The sequence below is a fragment of the Balaenoptera physalus genome, assembly GCF_965194825.1.
Source record: "Balaenoptera physalus genome assembly, chromosome: 4".
NCBI classification, from domain to species: domain Eukaryota; kingdom Metazoa; phylum Chordata; class Mammalia; order Artiodactyla; family Balaenopteridae; genus Balaenoptera; species Balaenoptera physalus.
The window spans coordinates 87568475-87589808 of NC_138891.1; the positions used below are offsets into that span (position 1 = coordinate 87568475).

The window sequence follows — 21334 nt, forward strand, 5'->3', positions numbered from 1 at the left end:
CAAACTACTATGTATAAAATAAATAAACTAAAAGGATATATTGTACAGCACAGGGAATATAGCCAATATTTTGTAATAACTATAATTGGAGTGTGACCTTAACAATTGTGAATCACTATGTTGTACACCTGAAACTTACAATACTGTATATCAACTATACCTCAACTTTTTAAAAAGTGATGTTAAAAAAACAAAAACAAAAACAAAAGAAAACAGATTCCAGAGGAAGAGGGATGCCTTCCCTGCATCATCAGAGGGGCCAACGCTAATTCTGCAACAAGCACGTGGGCTGAGCTATGACACCACAGAGCTAACGGGCTGGCTTAAGCAGAGTATCAGCCCCAATCCTAAGAGAAGGAAACTGGCAGTGAGATATGAGAGGGGCCAGGAAAACTGTGCTTAGAAAAGCAAGACAGTAAAGCAAAAGAGAGGGCACAGTGTTTCAATATCCACTCCCATTTACCTTCCATGTCCAGAAACTTCTGGAAACTGGCCTAAGTGGGAGAAACGGGTTCTTGACCTGATAATTAGATAGTAATATCTCTAAGTTCCTCATTTTTGTTCCTGAACGTATTTGATTGGGAAGCCAGGGGCAGGAGTCATTTCAGCTCACTGCACCTTACGTTTATCACCTGCAAATCAGAGAATTCTTTTTAAAAATGTTTTACAAAGTTCTTTATATGCACCTCATGTGCACCTGTGGGTATACAGGGAAAGTGCGGTGATTTCCCTTTATCAGAGCAGGAACAAGCTCAAAGAGGCCTGTGAACTTGCCCCAGAGATCTGCCAGCCCCTGTTCCTCAGCCACTACACGGTGATGAGTTAAAAACACGTGTAGAATCTGCTCACGCCTGCTTCTGTGCAAGAGATACGACTTTAAAGTGAGTGATTAATATCCAGTTCCCTTCGACATAGAGTGTCCTGTCTGTAACAGGTGACACATGTGGATGTTGACTCACTTGGTTTCTGCTCGGTCAGTGCAAAAGGCCTCAATCAAAACAGCACCCCAGGGACTTCCCTAGTGGTCCAGTGGTTAAGACTCCGAGCTTCCACTGCAGGGGGTGCAGGTTCGATACCCGGTAGGGGAACTAGGGTCCCGCATGCCACGTGGTGTGGCCAAACAATTTAAAAAAAAAAAAAAGGCAACCAAGAGGAAAGTAGCAACAGGCTATTCACTCAGCAACTTGCTCTGGAAGCAGGTGGCAGGAAAGGAGGAAAAGGGAACTGCAGATAAGACATAAACAAGGAAAAGAAGGAGGAAGAGAAACCTGGAATAATCCTCGCAAGGTACAAACTCCTGTGATCAAAGGGGCAATCAAACGGTATGCACCTGGCTGCCCAGAAACTGACTCCGGGGTGACCTAGATGGAATCAGATGGAAGCCAAATAAAGAGCTCTCACTCCATTCAAACTATCAACTGCAGGGAAGAGGGTAACGGACGGCAGGCTAGTCTCGCTTAGGTTTTCTTATCAAAAACTTTTCTGGGTCTGGCTGTGAACCATCCTGTCTTTGACAAGGTGACCAGGACTGCCCACCAACCCTGGGGGTCTGGCTGCAGAGACCCCCTATTGCACAGAGGCTCATTCTCGTGCATTTCCTGCTCCGTGAATGATGTCACCGTCCACCCACGTGGCCACCCAACCAGGAGCCTGGAGGCATGCTCTCCCTCAGACCCACATCCAACCAGCCATGAAGTCCTACTGAGGGAGAAGACCTCTGAAATCTCACTTGAACCTTAATTACTCCCCCTGACATTGCCCTAGTTCAAGGCTCTCTCATTTGTCACCCAAATTATTGCAACACCTTCTAACTAAGCGCTCTACTTCCAGTGTTTTTCCACCATCACACAGAACAACTAAAATCAGAAGCTGACCATGTCAGCCTGCAGATTAAAATCTTTCAGGGCCTCGCCAAAGAACACAGAAACCTTCATGATCTGACCTGTCCCCTCCTGTTCAGCCTCACCTCTGCCAAGTCCGCTACACAGTATGCAGGGGCCATAGCACACTGCTGGGCACATCCTCTAGTGTTCCCTGCTCTCTAATCTGGAACACCCCTACTTCATATTTCAAGATTCTTCCTGAGTGTCACCTCCTCCAGGAGGCCCTGCGCACCTCCATCCCCAGCTCCGTGGTTATACAAAACACACTGTACGTATCTCAGTGATGGAACATATCACACTGTTTATAACTATTCAACTGCTTCCTCTACTTGGACTGTGAGGTCCCACTGAGGGCACAGACCTTGTGGCCCTGGCACCGGGCATGCTGTCGAGCACATCGCAGACCCTCAATGAAACTTCAGGTTGAATCAAGTATAAAGACCAGAATGAGAAACAGAACACTATCCTCCAGGATGCACTTAGCTGGTGGCCAGGACGCCTCCCTCTGGCTTTGCACTACAGAAAATCCATTTCTAAGCACCGGGGTCTGCCACTATCCAGAATCCAAGCTTGAAGCTACTTACCGGCTAGCTCTAAGCCAAGTGTTCCAGGAGAATTCATACTTTAATGCTAAGAACCCAGTAACAATGCATAAGGTATCTTACCCTTTTCGTGAGCAGGTCAGGCAATTTCTCTTCAGTAACACAATCCTCTGGAATCTTTAGCATGACCAAGAATGTTTTATTAGACGACAATTCAAGTATTTCATTTTCATCCTCATCGACATAGGTTACTAAAGAGAATGGGGGGGTGGTATAAAAAGTAAAAGTAAACACACGCATAAAATAATAAACTTATTTACTCCATTGGCTGCTATACTTAAAAAACAAACAACGAATATTCATCAAGGATAAAGCCTGGACACAGTAAGCAAGAATAAGCAGAAATGCTTTCTCTTCTCAGTAAGGCTGAATAAAGACAAGGGCTCGTCTCTATCATGATATAAATTTTGTTTTATTTGACGCCACGGGGGGCTCAGATTCCACTGAACACAGACCGGGAGAAGGGCGGTGGGAGCAAGTGGGAAGAACATGAACGCCTTTGTTAAACTGACCCTGTAGCTTAGCTACATGCACAGGTGTCAAGGCAGGTGCTGGAGACGTTCTGGAGGGGCCAGAAAACAATGGGGGACGGGGGGCAAGGAGCAGGGCAAGGAACTTTGCTGAATCCCCTTCGGTTCTGTACACATGCTGAGGAAGTGACCATCATCGAGCAGAACAGCTTGGGGATTAGAATCTGAGAGCGTGAGCAAGAAGTCATCGCTCTCCAGGATGTCCCACGGGGGCGGGGGGGGGGGGGGGATGTTGACACACTCTGTTTGCACTCAGAGCCCCAGGGCTCATGGGACTTACATTCCTGGGACAACAGTTGGCTGCTTGTGTTCTAAGGACTCTGAGCTAATTGATTTTTTAAGCAGTTAGAACCAAAGGAGAAACACACAAAGTCAGAGCCAGGAGTTCAAAGCTGGCATGCTGGCACTAATTATGCTCCCCTGGCTTCCTGCCGGGGTCACTCGGGGACCACCTCTCCGGCCCCGAGAAAGGCGTGGGTGACTGGAACCAGGTGCTTGCCATGAATTTTTTTTCTGTAATCCCACACCTCAAATGTAACATTATCAGCCTCTTTTACTGGACTCTGAAAAGACCACAGTGGCATCAATTCTGGGTTTATGATGGAAGTAAGAGTCCTGGTCCTTATTCCCTGAGGAAGTCTGAAGTGTGAGGCATGAGGAGCAAGGGAATGTGCAGAAGAATTAACAGAGCGGACCAGAGGCTGCCAGCCTTAGCAAGGCCAGCGCAATGTTGGCCCCTGGCTGGAATCTGGAACTTGGATCTCTGGAGTGTTCTCACGTTTCCTGGTAAGAGTGGCTGGCTGTGCCTCAACTGTTTGCAGAAACAGTGTGTCTTGTGCTGAGCCTCTCCTTTCCTGCTGGGAGTCTGGAGTTTTGGTGGGTATCGGGCAGAGCCTGCCTATGCGACCAACTCCAATAAAAACTGAATCTCTAATGAGCTTCCCTGGTGGACAACATTTCACACGTGTTGTCACAACTCATTGCTGGAGGAATTAAGTGCACTCTGTGTGACTGCACTGGGCAAAGACTCTTGGGAGCTTGCACCTGGTTGCCTCCATATTTTCCTTTATATCCTTTAGCTGTAATAAATCAGTCATCTTTATGAGTATATGCTGAGTCCTATGAGTCTTACCAGCAAGTGAGTCTTCAGTCTCACTGAATCTGGGGGTGATCTTGGGGACCCCAACACAGGGAATTATCCCTGCATCCTTATTTGTTGTAAGTCATCATGTTATTTTTGTCTGAGAATAAAAGTTATGCCCTCAAAGCAGAAAACTTGCAAAGTATAGGAAATTGTAGCAAAGCAAGAAAAAAATTACTAATAATTCTTTAATCAAAAGGTCCCCCCATATTTTATATTATATATTTGAGGTCTTAATGAGAAGGTAACTTGTATACTGCTTTTTGTTGTTTGTTGTCATCATTTCTTATCTGTCTTGATTCTTTTGTTGCTGTTTACATATCAAAAGCCATTCCCCACATGTTTAAAATTCCTTGCAAAGATTATTTAATGGCTGCACTAATGTTCTAAAACCATTTAGTGTTTTTATCTTTCCAATTTATAAATGCTGCTGCAATGGGTATCTTTGAGCTCTACACCCACCACATACATTTCCAGAGTAGATATCATTGCCTCAGAAAGGAATAAGGATGCCAGAGAATGGATACAGGAGTCACAGAACTGCTGAACTCAACGGCACTAAGAAATGCCAGGTTTGCCATTGTATATTCTTGCCTCCTTTGCCACAGACTAATTGACCATAAGTGCATGGGTTTAATTCTGGGCTCTCTATCCTGTTCCATTGATCTGCATCTCTGTTTTTGTGCCAGTAACATACTGTTTTGATGACTGTAGCTTTGAAGTATAGTCTGAAGTCAGGGAGCCTGATTCCTCCAGCTCTGTTTCTCTTTCCCAAGATTGTTGTGGCTATTCAGGGTCTTTTGTGTTTCCATACAAATTTTAAGATTTTTTTGTTCTAGTTCTGTGAAAAATGTCATTGGTAATTTGATAGGTATTGCAGTGCATCTGTAGATTGCCTTGGGTAGTATGGTCATTTTGACAATATTGATTCTTCCAATCCAAGAACGCAGTATATCTTTCCATCTGTTTGTGTCTTCTTTGATTTCTTTCATCAGTGTCTTATAGTTTTCATAGTACAGGTCTTTTGCCTCCTTAGGTAGGTTATTCTTAGGTATTTTATTCTTTTTGATGTGATGGTAAATGAGAGTGTTTTAATTTCTCTTTTTGATCTTTCATTGTTAGTGTATAGGAAAGCAAGAGATTTCTGTGTATTAATTTTGTATCCTGCAACTTTACCAAATTCATTGATGAGCTCCAGTAGTTTTCTGGTAGTGTCTTTAAAATTTTCTATGTATAGTATCATGTCATCTCCAAACAGTGACAGTTTTACTTCTTTTCCAATTTGGATCCCTTTTATTAAGAAATGCCAAGTTCAGGACTTCCCTGGTGGTCCAGTGGTTAAGGCTCTGTGCTCCCAATGCAGGGGACCCGGGTTCGATCCCTGGTCAGGGAACTAGATCCCACATGCATGCTGCAACTAAGGAGCTTGCCTGCTGCAACTAAGGAGCCTGCGTGCCACAGCTAAGGAGCCAGCACAACCAAAATAAATAAATACATAAATGATAATTAAAAAAAAAAAAAGGAAGAAAGAAATGCCAAGTTCAAAAAGAGGTCTCCAATAATAGCTCTAATGACATATACTTAACTTGTATTATCTGAATGAATCTGTACATGACCTGGCTAAATAGTTGTGCTTGTTAAAATAACAACAACAGCAAAAAAAATAGGCTTACCCAGTTAGCAGAATTTTTATGTTTTTAACGGGATTTAACCTTGTCAGTATTTCCATGTAGAGAAAACGTCTTTAAAAAATTGTAGTACACGGGCTTCCCTGGTGGTGCAGTGGTTGAGAATCTGCCTGCCGATGCAGGGGACACGGGTTCAAGCCCTGGTCTGGGAAGATCCCACATGCCGCGGAGCAGCTAGGCCCGTGAGCCACAATTACTGAGCCTGTGCATCTGGAGCCTGTGCTCCGCAACAAGAGAGGTCGCGATAGTGAAAGGCCCGCGAACCGCGATGAAGAGTGGCCCCCACTTGCCGCAACTAGAGAAAGCCCTTGCACGGAAACGAAGACCCAACACAGCCAAAAATAAATAAATAAATAAATAAAATTTAAAAATTGTAGTACATACACAAAGGACACTGGAGGCACACAAAAACAGCTCTTAGGCGGGAATATAAGAAATGAGGCTGGAGAGGTAGGCCTTAAATGCCAGATGTCTTCAAGAGATAATGGAGGTTGTTAAATGCCTCCCAGGAAGGAGATGAGGGTAAATCTGCTGGTGACAGATGGGATGAAATGGAACTGGGGGAGATTGGAGGCAGAGAGGCCACTGGACAAGAATGGGAGAGACAGATTTCGATTGACAGCAGTGGGAAGAGGAAGGAAGGAAGGGAGGGAGAAGAAAGACCAGGATGGTGGAAACAGAGCTGGCTGTAAAGGCAGCCAGACTTAGTTTGAATTCCAGCTCGGTTAGTCATTAGCCATGTTACTTGAGCAAGTCACTTAAATCTCTGAAGCAGTTTCCTCAACAGAAATGCCTACACTGTAGGTGACAGTAAAGATAAGAACCACCATATATAAAGTATACAGCACAGAGCCTTGCAGTAGGCAGGTAGTCAATGTTGAAAGTTTCTATCAAGACACTACCAAGGAATGATTGATAAGACCTGGTCATTACCTAGCTATAGGAAAGAAGAAGAAATCAAAAATGTTCCAAAGTATCAAGCCTAGGTAACAGGAAGAATAACAGCTACTGTATTAAGCATTATGCACAGATACCCTGCTATGCGCTTGTAGTTTTTACCTCATGTAATCCTCAAATCAACCCTATTAATTAAATATTAATGTTTTTATTCTAAAATGAAGACATTGAGGCTTAGAAAAAATGCATAATTTGTTTAGGTCAGTCAATTGAGCTAGTAAGTAGGAGGGTCAAGGTACATTTATAGACACAGATTCAGAAATCATTTATATTTTGCAAATGTGGAAACTGAGGCCAAGAGCATTGAAGAATTTGCCTAAAGTTACACAATTGGATGAAATAAACCTGGCCTCATGACTCACCATGAAACTATAAAAGGTGAGCTCAGTGGAGAAGGGGATACACATGACTAGTAGTTTCACATGGATAATGATTAAGATGATAACAGTTATTTCCAGGTACAGAACTCCAGCAAAGTGCATGACTAAAACTCAGGAAAAGTGTTCCAGGGGGCACCTCCGAGAGGGGATGGCTGCTGCCTTGGGACTAAGTGAACTTCTCAAGGGAAAGAATGAAGAATGAGAAAAGTGAGAAGGCTGAAGACATGCTTCCTGCAGTCACAACACGGAGTCAAAGGCAGAAATAAAGTCCTGAAGTCCAGAGTTCTGAAGGCCTGGAAGAGTACAATACAGTGGACAGAGCTGAAGGCTGCAAACAGGGCAGGGGAAGGGAGAAAGGCCGTTGGGTTTTTTTTTTGGTTTTTGGTTTTTTTGTTTTTTTAAGCAGATATTCATTTTTAATTATTATTTTTATTTATTTATTTATTTTTGGCTGTGTTGGGTCTGCATTTCTGTGCAAGGGCTTTCTCCAGTTGCGGCAAGCGGGGGCCACTCTTCATCGCGGTGCGCGGGCCTCTCACTATCGCGGCCTCTCTTGTTGTGAAGCACAGGCTCCAGACGTGCAGGCTCAGTAGTTGTGGCTCACGGGCTCAGTTGCTCCGCGGCATGTGGGATATTCCCAGACCAGGGCTCGAACCCATGTCCCCTGCATCGGCAGGCAGATTCTCAACCACTGCACCACCAGGGAAGCCCAGGCCATTGGGTTTTATGATCAGACACTTGCTGTTGACCTTTGGAAGAACAATTTGGGACCAATGGATACAGTGGTTTAGGAGTGAGCAGGAGATAAGATCCAAATACAGACCTCTCTTTCTAGAAGTTTGCCAGTGAAAAAAGAGGGAGAGAGAAATATATAAATGAAGTAGCAAGATGCTGATGGAAGATTGCTCTGAAGGAGAGACTATGTGAGCACATTTGAAGAGACCCGAGAGGATGCTTAGAAAGAAAGGGCGCTATCTGAAGGTCCACGGGTCAGAAGAAGCTGGAGAGGATTCTATGGAGAGCACAGGTGAAGAGGTCAGTCTTGGGAAGGCAGGAGAACATATGAGATGTGAGGGAAAGAGAAGCAGGTGAAAATGCAAAGAAATTTCAAGATACTGGGCTTGCTGTCTGCCTAGGATTTTCCCATGAGTCACCCTATACCAGGGAGCAGCCTGTGCAACTTGCTTGTCTGCCAGGACCACGTGATGCCATAAGATGTGGTTTTTATTCCCAACTCAAGGCAAAACAAACCCATCCAATACAGCACCACGTAGGAAGTCCCTGCTTGCATCTCAGTACCAGAGCCTCCCCTACTCATAGAAAAGCCCGTATGGTAAGAGAGCTGGGGGACATCACATAAGGGTTCCTAGACTGTTAAAACTGGTCACCTTTAAATCATATTTCTAAGCATCCACCTACTTGTCACAGTTTGGTTTCTGTAACATTTAAAATATTTTGCCCAAACCAAGGAAAGGTTTCACCAGTTAAGGCATTCCTAGGGTCTCTCCCCTCACTGTTCGGACAAATTAGTAAAGAAAGCAGAATCCTTGAGGACGCTTATCTGACTCTCCAAATTATCCAGACAGGAAATGACTTTGAGAGACAGAAAAACTTTTTTTTTTTTCCTTTACCCTTCACACCAAGGAATTTATAATTCCTTAGGGAGAAAGAGAAAATCCATTAAATACTTTTTTCCTAAAGAGCTGGGACAAAACCAGGCCTCTAGATTTAACAGGAAGGATTCCCTGAGCTCTGCCCGTGCCCCTCCGCCAACCCCAAATTGTCCATTTTAAGAAGGTTTCATTGTCTCTTGTGAGCCTGGTGGAGTGCTAGCCTCTCCTCCACACTGTGGACACAGCCCAGGCTCAATGCCTTAAGCCGAGCCGTGATCCTGAATTTGCCATCACTTCAGTGGCGTACCATGGGCAGACTGGGGGGAGAGCCCCCTCCAGGTGCAGGCAAGAAGGGGTGCACATTCTGTAGAGAATTAATAATAATAAACCTGACCACAGGTTGGTCTGCTTGTATTATCACTATATCACGGCCATTCCTATCAATGTCAGTTACAAGATACAGCTCCCCACTGGGCACCTCATTCTGGGTACCCTACTGGCTCCTCCCCAAATTGGATATCTTTCCGTACTGGGATGTATTTAGTGTCCCCTCTGGGTCCACTCCAGCTCCCCATTTATCATCACCTCCACCTCTGAGCCTCAGTCTGGGGACTACAGAGCCCCGAGACAGGAGAGTAAGGAGTTGGGAGAAAGGGAAGGAGGAGGGGAATGGCAAAGGTAGGTCCTGAGAAACTTCACTTCTTAATGAACCAGACAGCATCACTTCTTAACGAATGTACATTCATTCTTTTCTTTTTAAATTGAAGTATAGTTACTGTACAATGTTAGACAAGTTGCAGGTGTACAATATAGTGATTCACAATTTTTAAAGGTTATACTCCATTTACAGTCATTATAAAATACTGGTCATATTCCCCGTGCTGTACAATATACCTAATAGTTTGGATTTCTTTCTCCCCTACCCACATATCGCCCCTCCCACATTCATTAACAAATGCACAGCCTTCGACTCTCCCACCTGCCCTTTTCCCAGACAGCAACATTTTCTACACAGCGCCCAGAAGTTCTACCAATATTCGATTCATATCAACGGGCTTGACAATTGGACAATGGCTGATTTTTGCAGACTGTCATCCCAGAAGTGCCCGCGGAGCTGCTCTGGGTGAGGCTGGGACTGTCATGGAGGGAGTCCTGTCCCTGCTCCTTTTTACCCATTACACACCCCACTGCCTACTATGACCCTCCCCACAAGCCCAAACTCTTGAAAGTTGAGATGCCAAGTAAAATAAAAGTATTTCCCTGATTTAAAAAAAGTAAAAGTTTGAAAATCTCTCTTACGGCATTAACATATTTTAAACACAATTTTATAACCAAATTGAAAACAAAGTTTGCACTGCAAGTGTTAAAAAACTCTTCCCTGAATCTGATCCTGTGAACTCTCACGTCCCCCTGAGAAACTGTGGAGGGAAATGGAATCCCTTCTTCTGCAGGTTGCTCTTCGTGATTTGAAGAGGTCAAATGACTTTCTGACAATGAGAATGGAAGTCAGCTCTTGGGTCTTGAGCTTTTTTTTTGGCCACTCGGCTTGCAGGATCTTAGTTCCCCAACCAGGGATTGAACCCGTGACCCCTGCAGTAGAAGCATGGAGTCTTAACCAATGGACTGCCAGGGAAATCCCTGGGTCTTGAGCTTTAGAATCCTAAATATCAAACCAACCAAATCTGTGGCATCATCCTTTGTTATAGGCCCCAGATGCCAGCAGATGGTTCAGCCAACTTTTAGGACAGCACTGGCTGGCTGTGATAGGACAAGGCTGTGTGACTCAAGTTCAGTTTCAATATCCACACGTGGGAGATGATGGGAAGAGGGAGTATCAACACCCATACCAAAGCCATTGTCCTCAGTGTGATGAAGGAGGGGCAGCACCTCTTACCAACTTCTCCCTACCTCAGGACCAGCCTCTGGCCTCAAAGACACAGCCATTCCACCTCAACACTGCCTTAAGTAACTAAGCAAACATGGTGCCTGCCTGGGAAGCTCACATGCTAGAGGTTGGCACACCTCATCAGAGTTTTCCTATTTCTTCAGGTACTATAAAACTTTGAGACAGCAGATAAAAGGGTGGGGACAAGGGGGAACAGGAGGTGAGTGACAAATGCAGTTCCTTAGGAGAATTCCCAGGGCCCCCTCTGGAGAAACTCAGGGGCTGCCATTCTTGCTCTCATCCTGTAACTTGGTTTGCTATGGAGATTCCGGCTCAACCTTTATCCTGTGGTGACCAGATCACCCTCACAAGTATCCCAGTTCCAGAAGAGCCCCCCTCACACCCCTGCACCCTACAATCACCCACACATAGAAATGAAAGCACATTTCTTCTTTCCTATTTTGAAATTGAAATATTGCCCACTGCGGGGGGGGGGGGGCGTTATATTTATGCATCATAAAAACCTTAATACTGATAATCATAAAAAAATTAGCAACTACCTAAAAGGTTTTAAAAAGATGTGGAAGAGTGCATCATGCAGTCTTAAAAAAAAAAATGTTCACAAATAATTTTTAATGAATTGGCAAAATGATCTCAATGTAACATTAAAATCCTGAAGGTAAGCCACAGGATGATAAAAAACAATCTGATCGCAAATTATTTTTAAAATGCAAGTAAGAAAAAGACTAGAGAAAAATATAACAAAATATTAATAATGTGGATGGGCTTTATGGGTAACTGAACATGTACTATGTTCATATTCATAATAAAAAATAAAATGAGATAATGCATGTAAAATATATATTCAGCACCATGTGAATTTTTGTTTTGTACCACATACAGCACAAATATAACAGTGATTTCTAAAATAAGTTAAAATAATGACAGCTTACAGATACATGGTTCTATAAAGTTTTTTAAATGCTTCCAAATACATTATTCATCATTTTACCATTACAATAATATACTAGGTACATCAGATAAAGTTATCGTTATACAATAATTACCTTTTTACAATAATTATCTTTATTAAACAAATTATTTAAAAAACTTTTCAAACACGCATGTGTAAGACACAATAAAACATGTGTTTATGGAAATTAAAAATTTAAGAAATCTTCAACATCTAATGGGTAGCGTTTAAAGTAAAACAATGACCCCCGTACTTTTTCCAGAGTTTATAAAACAAACAAAAAATAAAATAAAAAAGAAAAGCAAAAATCATGTATATCTCCCATCTATACAACATATCGCAAACCAGTTTTAAATTCATATTATAAACGATGGAGTAGCAGTGAGTACGTCTTTGATTTCAGCGTTTAAGTCATAAGCATTACATGAGTTTTCAAAATGCATCAATTTAGTCCTGTTTAAATGCTCTTACCTCCAGTCAGACATAAGCTTATGATGATGACTATAACGAGACCTAGGAAAACAGAGGCGAGGACCATCCACAGTTTGCACTTTCCAACCAAGTTCTTATTACAGGAGTTCCAAGGGCTTTCCTTGTCAGCCTGGAAAGCAGAGGGAGACTTAGAGGCAGTCATTTGGTTTCAACAAACATTTTTTTTTTTTTTAATAATTCTTTATTTATTTTTATTTTTGGCTATGTTGGGTCTTCGTTTCTGTGCGAGGGCTTTCTCTAGTTGCGGCGAGCGGGGGCCACTCTTCACCGCGGTGCGCGGGCCTCTCACTATCGCGGCCTCTCTTGTTGCGGAGCACAGGCTCCAGACGCGCAGGCTCAGTAATTGTGGCTCACGGGCCTAGTTGCTCCGCGGCATGTGGGATCTTCCCAGACCAGGGCTCGAACCCGTGTCCCCTGCATTGGCAGGCAGATTCTCAACCACTGCGCCGCCAGGGAAGCCCTCAACAAACATTTTTTAATACTCACTATGGGTCAGTGACACAGAAATGAAGGCAGCAGGATCCTGACCTCAAGGGGCTCCACCCTACGAGTCAAGTTTACAAAAGGACAGAATGGAACCTCACAAAGAAGTTAGCAAGAAAATGCTCTGGGGACTCTGAGGTGGGAAGGACAGGCAGGATTTTGAAGGATGGACAGAGAAAGGCATTCCAAACCCAGGAAAGAATATCCTCCGTGTCGACTCATAATGAAATTGGCCAAGAGATGCATCTGATAGGAATGTGGGTTTCAGAGGCAAGTAATGAGAGTTAAGATTAGAGGGAGTGAAAGGTTGGAGCATATCTGAGAGGGTCTTGAATGCTGCCAGAGCAGTTTGGACTTAAATTGGCATGTACTGGGAACCCATTGAAGGTTTTTGGCACACAAAAGCTGAGTAGAGGATTAAGAGAATGATGTATAGTTTAGACCAAGAAAAAGCTAAGAACCTTCTGCTGGGGCCCAGAGTCTATGTAATAAGGGCCTGGAAAGGGAATGAAAGGGAGGACAAGGACAGGAGAGATACCAGAAAACAAGTTGCAATGTGTGTAGTGAGGCAGAGGGTGGGGTCAAAGTAAATAATTTCAACCGCTCTGGTCTACTGAACACCAACCCCATTTCACTGCATCTGAACGGCCCTGTAAGGGAGGTATTAACCTGTTTCAAAGATGCAGTTGGGAGTGATTAGCCAGGACTAATCCCTGCTGCATGACACTGCCCCACTCACTCGCTCTCCCATTGGTCTACAGTGTCCCCCAGGCACTGTGTGGGGCTCCAGGTTATGAGTGCGCCCGGCCACCTCCACTCTCAGTACTGCCACCTGCCCCTAAAAGGTCCCATTCCTCTCCTCCTACTTCCTACATGGAGACCATGGGAAACAAGGGAATACGATGGGGAAAAAAATGTGTTTTCTGTATCAGGATCCCAATCCCAGCTATACCACTTAAAGGCAGGGTGACTATCAGCAAACTCCTTACTGAAACTCACCAGCCCCAAGGCCCTCACCTGTAAAACACGTAAGTAATAAATCTAGCTCATGGGGCGGTTATAAAAACTAGAGATCACGCACGTGAAGCACTTGCTAAACAAGGGTAGAGTGGAGGTCACACTTCGGAGCCCCTGAGCGCACTTGACACTGGCTCTCAACACACAGGAGGCAGTGGTTATGTGGAGTATTCACCTGCCTCACCAAGTGGCAGCAGGCACTTCCTGAATCTGTGCCTCCTTAACTTTCTCTCCCGTCGTGATTTTAGTGGCAGCCATCAGAAAAGGAAACTGTCCACGTAAGGACTACAGTTTAATCTTTCTCAATGAGAGGGTCCAAGCCTGCATATCAGAATCACGTGAAGGGGAATTTAAACAACAAACACCTAGGCCCTACCTGGACCCAGGGGATCAGATTGCAGGGAAGGCGGGAGCAGCCCCAGTTTGTCAATGTAGACTTCCCAAGGTAAATCAGCTGCTTTACGAGGTGTGGGCCCCTGGTCTGGAGCCTCGCTGCTCTTCAGGAACCAGGTCAAATCTCTCCTTTCGTGGAGGCCTCCCTACCAGCCCACCCGTGGAGAGATCTCCCAGTACACACAGCTAATCTGCCGCTGCCACTGCCTGCCTTGTCTGGTTTCAGGTCCGAATATAAACAGATACTGGCCTTATCTTCCTAGGGAAAGTGAAACCACATAGAAGGAAGGGTGGCTTTTAAAATTCCCCTCTCATATCCCATACCTCTGCCTCATACAAGTAACAGGCACTTAATAAATGTGTGTTGCTTAGTTATAGTGGACGCCCAAAGTTTTGAGAAGTTCTAGAGTGGTCACACTTTGGAGCCCCTGCATGCACTGGCCCTTCGGGTGGGGTATGAGGGGTGCAGTAAAGGCCCCGTCAATATCTGGACAGAGGGAAACCCTCCTGAGGTAAGCGTGTGTGGAGTCCAGGGATGGCACCACCGCTCACCCCTACCCACAGACTGAGCATTGCTCCAAGGTCACCAAAGCTAGAGGCTCAACAAGGCACACAAGCAAGAGGAGTCCCAGTACAAGAAGGCTTGAACTTCTCAGGGGACAGAAACATATCTTCCTATTTACAGAGCTCCTGAGACACATGCCATTTTCAGTCCCTGTACAAGACACAGCAGGAACCATAAAGATTAGTGCAAAATGAAATGGTTTGGAGTCTCAAATGAGCCCATGAATGAGGGTCAATGCACCCCTTTGGCCTTTTGTGCCTTCACCTATGCTATCCCTTAGAGACCACAAACTAGGACGCTGGTGGTGTGAGGAGACCAATATTCTGACTTCCTGCGGGAACTCAGCTCAGAATTACATAGCCCTCCTCTGTAGGAAATGCCTCTTCCGGTCCAGCCCATCAAGGCCATCCTACAGGCTGGCCCCCTTCTCCTGCCATCAGCCCGAAGGCAGAGACCACTATCCTTTGAATGACTAATCTTCACATATTTTAAGTCATCGTAAAATGGTCTGTCAGCCACACCCAACCCATCAACAGAGTACAGTGCTTCTCAGCGGTCTGCACACTAGAATCAACACAGGAATTCTATTTTTTCGAAGTGCCCCCAGGAGAGTCCACCCTGCCTTGAGGGTGGAGAGCCTCTGATCCAGCAGATGCATGCTACCCATGCACAGTGGGCCATGAAAACACAATGCCTCCTTCACTGCCTTCTTTAGCATTTCTTGCCCAAATTCTAGGTCATGAGGAGAGGCCACAGGCAGGTTCTTCTCCAGAGTGGCTTCTGAAGATTTTTGCAAACTGCATCTTACACCCTATGATTGCAGTATATGGCCCAAGAATTTTTGTGACTTTCCTCTAACTATTCCCCCAGATATATTCACATCCCTCTTCAAATAAGGTCCAAATACATGACATAAGGTCCTGAAACAATGGCAGGACTACATATCTCTTGGATACAAAAAGCTTTTCTTCTCTTTGGCTCAATTAGGAAAAGGTATTATATAGATCAGGGGAAATTTTTCTTAGCACACAGTAAAATCTATACTTTGTAATCTTCATTGTGGGATTTAATCCACTTGTTGACTCAAGCACGGAAGAGCCAGTTGATTCTTGTCCTAAATTCTGAACAACACATGTCAATGGGCTGATTTTTAGCTAGCCCATTCATATATGTCTTGCCTGCCTCAAAACTACCCAGGGATTATTATTGCTATTATTAAAATGATGCTGCCATCCCTTAAAATGCCTCTGGGACTTCTATCTGAAAACTGAGGTCAGAGTCTGTGAAATGAGCCATTAAAGAAAAGTAGTCTTATTCAATTATCCCTAATGCCTTTTCCAGTTTTGACCCAACTATATTGCCATGTTTACAGCGATGGCAGGCAGAGTGAAGTTCAATGGCTTACAATCGTTTTCCCTCAAGCCCCCAAACCCAAATTAAGAGACAGAAAGTTCTTTCTACTGCCTTTGAATACCCTCCCAGATTAGCCCTTCCAAGTAGGAAGATACCCATGATATGGGATGTCTTCTTCCCGATGGTCCCCAAACTGTTCCCTGCTCCTCACGCATCTACCCATCTGCTCACGTCTCCCTCATCATTCCAGATACGCTACTCAATTCCTCATATTTCACCTACGTTCCATAACTTACAGAAATTAGTAATAATATATAACAGGCAATTATACAGAAATAAATATAAGTTATATATAATTATATTTATATATTCAACTTATGTACATATATATAAACATATAAAATAAATCAACAAAAGCAGCACAGGTTTGAGAAACAGCCTGAGTTCAATTTCAGAGCCACCACTGGGTGAACTTGAGTATTTTGGTAACTCCTCTGAGTCTCAAGTTCTTCACTCAGTTTCTTCTTCTGTCAAATCAGAATGCCACCCACTTCCTCTGAAGTTTTTTGTGTTCATTAAACGCATTTATGTAGCAAAAGTGTTTGGCACATGATAGGTACAAAACATATGGTTAATAAAAACACATGGACTTACGCTACATTTCAAAATTGGAAATCTTAACATACAGTTTAAAGAGACCTACACACAGAAGTCTTAAGAGTCTGGATCTTGTGCTTGTGGCTACATTAGTTGACTTTTCAATTTAAAATACATTTCATCTGATTCTATGGAACCAAAGAGAATGATTAACACATTAGATGAGGATTTTTTTTTCCTCTTTTTAAAAATTTTTCCTCTTCAAGCATTTCTAGAATGTTCTCCAAGTGCTGACGTAACCCTTCATCTTCACGCCATTCTGTCCCTCACACAGCTTTCCTATTTCCTTCACAGCTTTGTATTTCCTACAAAGCTAGTTCACAAGGAAGTCTCAGATATCTGTATACACCTGGCTAACAAGGAAGTAATTAAAACATGAAAAAGCAATCTCTACCGGGTAGGTTAAATGATAATAAAATACTGACATCCTGTATGTGTCCTGCACCGTCTACTCCTCCATTGTATTCAATATGCGTTCCCAGGCCTCACAAAGAAGACTGTTGGCCACATTACATTACCACCAGTTGACAGCTGGGAAAACATAGACCTTAGTGCCTTGCCTTGGGACACACCTTTTAATGGGGAAGTTGTCACCAGAATTCATATCTCTGGATTCAGTCCCAAACCATGGAGTCCGTGGGGTGTCCTGGGTCTATCTGACATGAGGCAAGTACTCCCCATTCCCATTCCTAGACATTGCCTTGGAGGATACATACAGCAAGTCCACAGTTGCAGCCACTTGCACAGAGATCAAATCATCTTCCTCCAACTTTCATTTTTCTATGGTATTCATCTTTCATTCAAATATAAGGTACCAAATTACTCTCCAGGGTACCTATAAAAGCAGACTTTACAGTATTACTAGGAATCAAGGAGGAAGCAAAAGCAATGCTTTCAACTTCTGAATTTCCTGCTTATCCCCGAAATCAACAGTTGAGCTGCCAAAGGGATGGCAGTAGAGGAGAGGGCCCTAGAAAAGTCAGGTTGGAACCATATGTGTATATATGCGGAGTTCCATATACCAAGTAAACATCAAGCCAGTTAGAAGGGTTAATCAGAAGGTAGAATTCAAAGTCTCTGTTGTGTTACAAGCATTTGATCAGAATGAATAACTTTCCTGCCCCTGTTAGAGCTGAATCAGAAGAGTTCAGCCTAAACATCACTAGGCACTTACTTAGAAACTGAGATGAGGCCAAAGCAAACGAGGCATAGTCTTGTTCTTTGAGACAAGAACTTGGAAATTATTTCCCTTAGTTGAGCAGGGCAAGTTCACCCCCCAGGCCTTCTGTACTTGCTCTTTTCTCCCTTCTCCCCTACATCCTGTGAAATCAAATGGCCAGACTGAGAGAAGACAGAAAGTGTAGACCCAGGGGATGGCGAGCCGGGATGGGGGATGGTGGGCAGTGGGTGAAGGCTTGGGGAGGGTGGAGGGCGAGGGCAAGTAGTAAGGCAGTATAGGAAAGGAAGGCAAAGAATTCTCAAGAAAAGGAGACACCAGTTATCGCTGGTTCTCCCTACTGGAAAAAGAAAAACCAAGTTAAAGCACTTTTTAAAACCACCTCTACCTCTGGGGATTCTCTCTCTGAAGAGAGTAGCCGCACACCTCCCGGATAAGATTCCTCAAGTTCCTTGGAGCCGGAGGGATCCGGGGGCCCTCGGGCAGGCTCAAGGTGGAGGGCATTGTTGTGTCTGCTCCATTCAGAATATTCCAGCGCGCACCACCGGCGCTTGGGGTCTGCTGCGCCCAGAGAGCTGGCTGGAAACCGGAAACTGTGCGGTGCCAGGCCCGGGTCCTGGCCGGCAGCCTGGCTCAGAGCCCGTTGGAAAACGCCGCCAGAGCGAAGACGACCTTACCTGAACTGGGCAGGGCTCCTCCTCTAGAGCAAAGATGCCCTGGACGGCTCCATTGAGAGGCGCCTGCTCGTCTGGCTGCCCCTGGATCACCGAGAGCTCCAGCTCATCTCCTGGAGATGGGGGCCTGGCCCCCTCCATGGACGGGCAGAGGAGGATTAAACAGCCCGCCAGGAAGCAGGACGCATACACCCGAGGGTGCAAAGTGGCCTCGCGCGTGGCTCGCCCTACGCCCCCGGTGGGCGGGGCCGGGAGCCCTCGGGCGGTGGGCGGGGCCTGGTGGGGCGTGGGGAGCTGGAGGCTGGCTTTGACGCACGGGAAGCACCCGTAGCTCCCGCCAGGTGCCGCAGCCTTGCCCGGCTGTGAGCTCCCGAACACAGCGGAAGAGGGCTGTTTTTCTGGTTTGTTCAGGGCGCTGTCTGCTCTGCCCCTTGCTATTTGTACATATACAAAGCAGAAGCTGAGCCGAGGGCCTGATTGGGCGTCGGGCTGTGGCATGGATGGACATTCCAACCTCCTCGAGGAGCTGTCTGCTGCAAGGGCTTGCCCCAGTTTTCTCTGCCTAGCAAAATTTCATTCATTAATCAACATATAACTATGAACATATAACTATCTCCTGCGTGCCGAGCATCGTGCGAGGCTCTGAGCCAATGAAGGTGCATAATACGAATACACTCCTTCCTCTTACGAGTCCAGAGTCAGGCAAAGACACCGTAATGAGTGGTGGAGGAAACAGCAGGCTCAGGAACCAGGCTGCCCAGATTAATCCCCTCTCACAGGGTTCCTAACTGCGAGACCTTGGACTTTCATCTTTCCGTGCCCAGTTGCCTCATCTGGAAAGTTGACATAATGTTAGTACCCCCCCCCCCAAGGGAGTTGTTGCCCCGATTAAAAGAGTTGATGTCAGCAAAGCACTCAGACATATAGCAAACATTCATAAACGTTGGCTATTGTCTACCTTTGGGAAGAGGAGTCACAGATACCCCACCATCACCACCACGACACACACACACACACACACACACACACACACACACACACAACCTGAGGAAAAAGTATATGCACCCACTCACAATCCACAGTCTATAGTTCAGAACTTCTGGTCTTGAGAGCCTGAAATTATGTTTGCTATGCAGGGTGTGCTGATCCTCTCAAGCTTCTGCTCAGAGCTGGCTTGCTTCCCTACTTCTCATCCCTGCCCCCAACAAACATACGTATTGAGATGAGTTTGAGGCATGGACCTGGCACATGTAAGTCAGCTCCATTTCAGAAGATGTTGACATGCGTCCAAAAATCCAGCACCCTCGATGCCTACTGTTCAGACACTGCCTAGATATCCGGTCTCTAGTTGTCTCTTGCCTGCTGCCAGCTCATCTGGACTCTGGACTCCATCTGCCTGCTGGATGGGGTTGTGCTAACTGCAGCCACTCAGCTGCTGGCCGGCACTGACTTCTGCTTTCTCTGCCCTAAAAGGCAGGACTCAGTCTGCATTCTCAGCTGGGATTTTGTAAGAGGGTTTCTAATGAAGGAGCAAGGGTTAAGGGAACTAAGAAGGGGCACCAAGGCACCCAAGGACTAGCAACAGCAGAAAGCCCTCCATACCCTGAGGCTTAAAAGGGACTAGAGCTTGATTAAAAACTAGAACCATCAGTTGGGCCCTCTTGATAGGATCTGTAGTCACAAAAATTTGCAGCCACTGCCAGGACTACGGTCCAGCAGAGAGGAAAAATACTCTGATCTTTCTCTCCACCTGCCAGGGTTTTGCCCGTTAAATCCCACTGGAAACTGGTGTTGGAGGTTGGGGGTCAGCCTCCCAGGCTAAGAGCAGAGAATGAATCAGAGGTGAAAAGAGAGAGGAACCTGCATGTATACCTTTCCCTGCAATAATTAACTTCTAGTCTTCCTTCTCGGACATTCAGTAGTCAGTAGACTCCTCTGGTCTGACCAGATTCCTCTTCCTGGCTGGCCCTTCCCTCCCCCATTCTGTTGCCACTCCCCACATCTTTGTATATGATGCTCCCTCTGCTTGAAATGTTTTTCCTTCCACTCCAGCCCGCTTTCTGTGTGGACAACGCCCCTTCATCTTTAAATCCAAGCTGAAACACACTTTTCCCGATAAACCTTCTCTGATTCCCTTCCTCCACCAAAAGTTATCCACACTCTTCTCTGCTACCAATACACGTTGTTCCTGTGCTAACCATGTCACATATTCAGTCTAATTTAATTCAACAAGTAGTACTGAATGCTTGCTATGTGTCAGGCATTCTTCTTGGTGCTTGAGATGTATCTGAAGAGATAGCTAAATAAAACAGAATCACTGGGGCTTCCCTGGTGGCGCAGTGGTTGAGAATCTGCCTGCCAATGCAGGGGACACGGGTTCGAGCCCTGGTCTGGGAAGATCCCACATGCCGCGGAGCAACTGGGCCCGTGAGCCACAACTACTGAGCCTGAGCGTCTGGAGCCTGTGCTCCGCAGCAAGAGAGGCCGCGATAGTGACAGGCCCGCGCACCGCGATGAAGAGTGGCCCCCACTTGCCGCAACTGGAGAAAGCCCTCACACAGAAACGAAGACCCAACACAGCCAAAAATAAACATAATAAATAAATAATAAATAAAAATTAAAAAACAAAACAAAACAAAACAAAAAAAACAGAATCACTGCCATTGTGAAACTAATATTTATTAAGGGGGAGCAAACTTAAATAACGTTTTTAGAATATTAGGAGGTGGTGCATGCTATGGGAAAAAAAAAATAAGGTAAAGAAGAGTATGGGAGGTTGGAGAGCAGTGCAGTTGGGAGTTGCAATTACAAATAAGTTGACCAACTTAGACCTCATTAGGAAAGTGAAATTTGAGCAAAGAGTTGAAGATG

General features: G+C 45.1%; 1 protein-coding gene across 6 annotated transcripts in view; it reads right to left on the reverse strand.

Moving 5' to 3' along the window:
* Nucleotides 1-20777, reverse strand: part of LOC309659923 (TPA-induced transmembrane protein) — a 49371-nt gene extending 28594 nt beyond the window's left edge. For all 6 annotated transcript variants that reach the window (XR_014263038.1, XR_014263039.1, XR_014263040.1 and 3 more), the window contains exons 1-3: nucleotides 18467-20777; nucleotides 12124-12253; nucleotides 2549-2676 (exon numbers count right to left, since the gene is read on the reverse strand). Coding sequence is in view for 1 of the 6 variants with exons in the window: in XM_082460216.1 (XP_082316342.1) it covers nucleotides 2549-2676; nucleotides 12124-12253; nucleotides 18467-18961 (753 nt within the window). In the remaining 5 variants the exon portion in view is untranslated. The remainder of the gene's footprint in view (nucleotides 1-2548; nucleotides 2677-12123; nucleotides 12254-18466) is intronic.
* Between the last annotated feature and the right edge of the window lie 557 nt (nucleotides 20778-21334).